The following is a 7,157-nucleotide window of genomic DNA, read 5'->3' on the forward strand; positions in this document are numbered from 1 at the left end:
TCGCACGACCTTTGCACGAACTTACCAAGAAGAACGCTGAATTCCAATGGGAAGAGCAACACGAGCAGGCATTTACGCAGATTCGCGACGCCATCACCGAGGATCCAGTACTGGTACTGCCAGACCCCAAGAAGCCATTCGAGGTAGAAACGGACGCTTCAGACTACGCCATCGGAGGACAATTGGGACAACGAGACGAACAAGGGAAGCTACATCCTGTAGCCTTCTTTTCAAAGAAGCTCGATGGACCACGTCTCAATTATCCGATCCACGACAAGGAACTACTTGCGATTGTCGAAGCTTTCAAGGAATGGCGACCATACCTCAGCGGCACGATTGAACCGGTACAAGTATATACGGATCACAAGAATTTGCGATACTTCACGACGACGAAGGAACTCAACGGACGACAAATACGATGGGCAGAATTCCTCGCGGAATTCAACTTTGAGATCCGCTACAAGAAGGGCAAAGAGAACGCACGAGCGGACATCTTAAGTCGACGAACGGATCACACGGAAGGACGAACGGGAACGACACCACCGTTGTTCAAGGAACGGACAGACGGAACGCTGCATCACGAGACGCAGACACCCGTGGAAGATGATCCACTTGACTCGTTCCTCGAATGCTGCGCAATCTTTCGAGAAGAAAGGATCAACGAGGCACAGTATCAAGCAGCACCCGGACCAGTGGTACCTGACGGAGTAGAAGAGAAAGATGGGAAACTCTGGTACCGAGGCAAAGCGTACATCCACGACAAAGGTCAACAGCTGCGGATGATTCGAGAACTCCACGAGTCGAAACTCGGAGGACACAAAGGAGTTACGAAGACTGTCGCACAAGTCAAGAAACACTACGACTTTCCACAGTTGACGACACGAGTTAAGGAAGTCGTACGGAACTGCGACATCTGCAATCGGAGCAAAACGGCACGACACAAGCCGTACGGGCTACTTCAGCCACTACCAACAGCTGACAAACCATGGAGTTCAGTTACGATGGACTTCATTACGAAGCTGCCAGAATCCAAGGACACGGCCACAGGAGTGACCTACGACAGTATTCTTACTGTAGTAGATCGCCTGACTAAGTGGGCATACTTCTTTCCCTACAAGGAGTCCTGGACAGCGGAACAGTTGGCAGACGTGATCTATCGGCAAGTTGCATCAGTGCATGCTTGGCCGCAAGAATGGATCACCGACAGAGACACCAAGTTCGCATCGAAGTTCTGGCAAGCGTTAATGCAACGATTGGGCGTTAACAGCAAGCTGTCAACGGCATATCACCCACAGACTGACGGACAAACGGAGCGACTAAACCAAGTTGTTGAGCAGTACCTCCGCTCTTACGTCAACTACCAGCAAAACGACTGGGTCATGCTGTTACCAACAGCACAACTCGCCTACAACACGACGCCGACAGAAACGACCAAAGTCACACCGTTCTTCGCGAACTACGGATATGAAGCAGACCTTAGGCAAGGACCAGAGGTCACAGTGCCAAGAGCAGCAGTCAAAGCAGAACAGATGCACGCACTGCACGAGAAGCTCAAGAAGGAACTCGAGTTTGTCAAGACCAGAATGAAGAACTACTACGACAAACACAGGCTCGAGGGACCTCGCCTAGAGAGGGGAGATAAAGTCTACCTGATCGCACGAAACTTACGAACCAAACGACCAAGCACGAAGCTGGACTTCAAGAAGGTCGGACCCTTCGTTATCAAAGAACGAATTTCGACATCCAACTACCGACTATCGTTACCGTCATCTATGCGACTACGGACGGATGTTTTTCATATTTCACTTCTCGAACCAGCACCGAAGAACGCCAAAATCGCCACGAACACCGAAGCGGAAGACGAAGAAGAAGAATGGGACGTCGAAGAAATTCTGGATTCACGCATCATCAACGGAGAACTGCAGTACCTGGTCAAATGGCTTGATTTTGGGCCAGAAGACAACTCATGGGAACCAGTTAAGAACCTGAGTTGCCCCGAGAAACTTCAGCAGTTCCACCAGAGGAACCCTGACCGACCGAAAGCGACGAACCCGAAACCAACCCGAAATCGGCCAGCAAGGACGGATCCAAAGGAACTTCAGGATACACGGCATCCCAAAGCTGTCCGAAATCGGCGGACAGGCGAGATGGGGTCGAAGAAGACGCAGTAACCCCAGAAGCTTCCGCTGCCACCGCCGCCGCAGCCTCCTCACGTTCCACTCGCTCCAACTCCTCCACACTGTCGATACCCCGAGCGATAGCCCTCATCATCTTCTCAAACCACATTCGCTTCTGTTTCCGGAGACGAAGGACCCGCTCCTCAGCAGCCATAAGCTCATCCTCAAGTTTTTGATGCTGAGCCGCAATAGACCGAAGCTGAGCAGGAGAAACGCCAAGAACGTCACAATTCGAACGCTTGTTGCGAACGCACTCTGCGCATCGAGAAGAATCGCTTTTCGAAACCTCGCACGAACTAAGGCCTTTGGACTCGCACGGCGTACAAGGACGCATCGTTAAAAGATTATCCGAGGAGAGAATCGCGGCCAGGAGATGGTTGGCACGAAGAGTCGACGCAGCAGGTTTAGATTTCGACTTCTTTCTCACACGATCAGCCATCTCGACAACATCGTGGGAAGGCAAAGGAAGGAAGAAACTGGGAAACGCAATTACGTACAGACAGGGGATGATGGCGCTATTTGAAACGGACCGGAGTCTTTCGAGGACGAAAGACCTGAAGGAGGGGCATCGTGTCACGATTTGGCTGCATAAGGCGACCCGGCAAGGCGCACAGAACCAATCAGGAACCACAAGACCTAAGGACCAATCAGGAAGTGATCGCAGTGATCGCACTTCGATCAAGACGAGCACTTGGGTAACGATCGCAGGATCGCAGCAGCGATCGCACGATCAAGACTCAAGGGGGAAAGGACAAGGAAATTGTATATAGTCACTCGTTCTGGCGAACTCTGGGAGTTCACCAGTGGTAACAATCACAATCACAGTACTCATACCAAGCATTGCTGATTACTGTGAGAGACAACTCTAAGTGTTGTTGTGAACCCTTTGGCTTCACCGAATCCCTCAGACGACCTGCCTGCTTGTCCCGCTCACCCACCTCCGTCTGGACCCTTTCAGAAGCAGTCTGAGTTGGGTTCGTCACATAGATCCGTAAGATATACCTTTCCTTGAGCATTGTCTGCTCGCGATCTTTGCGTACTTCCTATCTTGCTAGTCGAATACAACTCCGTTTAGGGTTATAAGTGGCTACTATTCTTCTAGCTAATATCTAGGTTGTAATCTTTATACTATAGTAACCTTAATATTATATCTTTATCGTTACCTATGTCTACAATACTAAATATAACTACTATAGTCTTCCCTACTATAGTAATGTTAATCGGTTTAGTCTCTCTATATACCTATTACGTCGGAAATGGCCCTTTGACTATGCTATACTTCCGCTTCATTCTCTAGGGTATCCGTAGCTAATTTACAAGCGTCGGCGAAATCAGGTTTATCTCTGCTCTACTATCTACTAGTACGAGCATTTCGTACTATTTTTACTATGCTATTATCTATAATCGCTTGTCTTACTACTGTCGTCTAAAGATTGTAGCGATTTCCTATATTTCTGCTAGGAGGTCTCGGTATAGTGGTCTCTTATGCTAGTTCCTCCTATACTACGCTACCACTTGCCGTTACACAGGCGTTAATAGTTTCCGGGCCCCTCGAAGGGCCCTGACCTATTTCCCAAGTCAGTGCTAACCTCTCTAGTTATTTGGCTAATAGCGGCTTTATCGATCGTACTCATTTCCATAAGCCATTAGGTGCTTACGGCTTCCTACCATTAGGTCCGTTCTACTTTCCGTTATACGTACTATAGCTTCATCTAAAGCTCCCGAATTTGCAATTTCTTTTCGTCTACGTAATAGAGGCAGTCGTTACTCTAGCACGAGTCCTACGTGTCTCGTCTGGTTCCGTAGTACCTAGGCTAGGCTCGTCTTAGAACTATTATAATGCTTTCTAGATCGCGGGCTTCGATCTTCTAGAGCAATTTGGCCGCTCTATTTCCTATATCATAGACCTATTCTATAGGGCGTAAGCTTCTATCCTTATTTCCTTATTAGGTCGGCTAGTGATTATTTTTGAATTTGTCGCGGAAGTGGTATTAGTATTTGTATGCTATACACTGGAACTAGGGCACTTGCGTATATACCTTGTGTCGAGGGTATAGTCATATAGCATCGCCTAGGAGGTATTGGAATTCTTTCCTAGATCCTTCCCATTGTACGTAGATCGTAGGTACTCTAGTGCTAATATAAGAGTGTTTCTTCTAGTAGCTTTCCTACGTACGCTCGTCTTTTCTACGGTTCGTACGTATAAACTAGTATTCTAGGTTCCATATGTCGTTACTAAGTTACTAGCCGTCAAGATACTTGGTGTAGCTGTTAGGCCTATTATATATTATAGGCTGTCCTCCTTTAATGGTTTCTATAATACGTTAGAGTTCCTTTATTTCGTCCCTCATTCTATCGCTTTGCTAGGTAAGTCAAATTAAGCGTTTATCCCGTTTGTATAGTTCCATGTTAAGCCGGAAAACTTCGTTATAGTACTATTCGATTCGTTCCTAGAGGAATAGAATATTAGGTCTAGGTCTTTCGATTCCTTAGGTGTCGGTCGTCTACGATCTATCCTGCCTCTACGTGACTATGAAACCCTACTGCCTTAAGGCTAGGAGAATCGAAACTAGCGGTGTATATTCTCCTACTATGTCCTATTTAGCAAGACCTATCTCTAGGTTTATAGTGACCAGTTCGGAGTATAGTGCTTGTTTATCTTTATTATTACCGTCGTATCTAAGACTATCTGTATTACTGCCCTTGTCTTTGTAGCTCGTGGCTACTACTTTGGTGACGTTCTTAGTAGTTTTGTCGATGTCTATGATTTCTTTTCTAGGGACTAGCTTCTACTCTTTCTTTAGGCTTTAGCATTCTTGCTTATAGTGCCCTTTCTTTCTGTAGTTATAGTAGGTAACATTAGACTTGTCTTTGGTCGTCTTCTTCCGGTCCTGCTTTTACGCTATATCTATAACTATAGCTCTAGGGTACATCCCGTATGAAGTACTAACGTACGTTCGCTTTTTCTTGTCGTTGGCCTTGACTATGGTTCTGTTTATTTGACCTTGTTTTTACTACTCTTGTATATAGAGTCAATTATCGATCCTAATAGCCTATATAATATATTTGTCTAGAGTCTTAGGCCAATTATACTTATATAGCTTATCTTTAACCTTTTCCTTTAGGCTATTATAGAACAATTGTATCAATGCTTTATTATTAAGCTAAGACTTGAGTATATCTTGTCTAAACTATATAATATAGGAGGCTACTAACTTAGTCTATCGGAGATTAGCAAGTCTTTCTTATATATAAATCTTCTTGTCTTTGTCGCCAAAAACTTTCTAAAGCTCTTCTTCGAAACGGTCGTAAGATCGGAAGACTACCTATATAAACACGTCTCGATCGTCTTCGTCTTCCTCTATAAGATAGTCGTTCTATATAGGCTTGAACTATCTAAGTACCTTGCCCTCTAGTCTTATAGCTATATAAAGGACTTTAGCTTTATCGTCTAGAAACTTGTCGTTATTAAGCTAGAAGTAGGATCGGAGGTTTGTTAGGAATCCTATAAGATCCTCTTTAGTTCCTCTATATTTGCTAGGTAGTTCAATCTTGATGCGCTTCGCTTTGGCGCCCTCGAGTGCCTCGATTTTGGCGTAGGCCTTGTTAACTAACTTCTATAAGTACTTTTCGCGGTTCTCGAGTTCCTTGATTCGAGCTTGAGCAGCCTTGTCTCTCTAGTCTAACTCCTAGATCTGCTGCTAGAGTTAACTAAGCTAAGTAAGCAGCTATTTGGCTGTGACGTTAGTAGCTATGTCGATGTCGAGGTCGAAGTCACCTCCGTTCTGAACCATAATAGAACAAAGGGAGTGGTAATAACGTATGACGAACCTAACTTAGACTTCTTCTAAAAGGGTCTAGACGGAGGTAGATTGAGCGTGACAAGTAGGCAGGTCGTCTAAGGGATTTGGTAAAGCCAAAGGGTTTATAATAATACTAGAGTTATCTCTTATAGTAATTAGCAATGCTTGGTGTGAGTACTGTGATTGTGATTGTTACTACTGGTAAACTCCTAGAGTTTACTAGAACGAGTGACTAGCTATCTAATATACTTGTCTGGTTTCCTTATTCCTAAGTGTTCTCCCCTAGATTCTGATTGTATAATCGCTACTACGATCCTTCGATCATTGTTCGGGTGCTTGCCTTGATCGAAGTGCGATTACTGCGATTACTTCCTGATTGGTCCTTAGGTCTTGTGGTTCCTAATTGGTTCCGTGTGCCTTGTCAGGTCGCCTTATATGGTCGAATCGTGACACTACTACTATATAATAGAAGGATACTATATGCCTAAAAATAGCCCTAAATAAGCCGTGTTAGTATATTAACGATCTTACTCGTGTTCCTACTAACTAGCAAGACCTATATAACTACCTGTTAGGATAACAGTTTAAAGATATAGCTTATAAGAAGATATATAACTTAGAGAGCAAGGGAACATAGAAGATCGTACCACGCAAACAGGCAAAAGCGCGACCTATCCCCTTAAAATAGGTCTTCGTATATAAGTTTAATAAGGACGGTTTCTTAGGAAAATACAAAGCAAGGATCTATATACAAAGAGATCTATAAGACATTAACTTAGTAGAAAGTATATATGTAGCTACTCTAGTAGTATATTTATTCTATATAATAATAGTAATCATTATATACTTTAACTTAGAAGTTAAGTAGTTTAATATAGTATAAGCGTTCCTTAATACCAAATAACCGGAAGACAATCCTATTGTCTACAAATTACTAGAAGGATTTAAGTAGCTAGGGAAATATATAGAGTTGCAAAGATGTTACAAACGCAAGCCAACCCGCGCCTACGGCCGGGCCACAGCAGCTAGAAGGCCTACGCCCAGGCACCAATAGGCATAACCCTACTATAACGGGCACGATCAGGGCACGGCTAGGGAAAGGGGATAGCCGATCCGTAATATAAGATATATCTATTAGCCTATAGATCCGAAAGGGAGGTTTTCCTCCCTAAGGATT

At 44.6% G+C, this 7,157-nt stretch overlaps 1 protein-coding gene across 1 annotated transcript; it reads right to left on the reverse strand.

Moving 5' to 3' along the window:
- Positions 1–1,877: 1,877 nt before the first annotated feature.
- MYCTH_2297841 (uncharacterized protein) lies at positions 1,878–2,722 on the reverse strand. Its single transcript, XM_003660003.1, has 2 exons — positions 2,675–2,722; positions 1,878–2,595 (listed from the first exon to the last, which is right to left on the reverse strand). Exon 2 carries the CDS (start codon positions 2,329–2,331, stop codon positions 1,978–1,980), a length of 354 nt encoding a protein of 117 aa, XP_003660051.1. The 5' UTR covers positions 2,332–2,595; positions 2,675–2,722; the 3' UTR covers positions 1,878–1,977.
- Positions 2,723–7,157: the final 4,435 nt, after the last annotated feature.

The sequence above is a fragment of the Thermothelomyces thermophilus genome, chromosome 1 (assembly GCF_000226095.1).
Source record: "Thermothelomyces thermophilus ATCC 42464 chromosome 1, complete sequence".
Taxonomy (NCBI): domain Eukaryota; kingdom Fungi; phylum Ascomycota; class Sordariomycetes; order Sordariales; family Chaetomiaceae; genus Thermothelomyces; species Thermothelomyces thermophilus.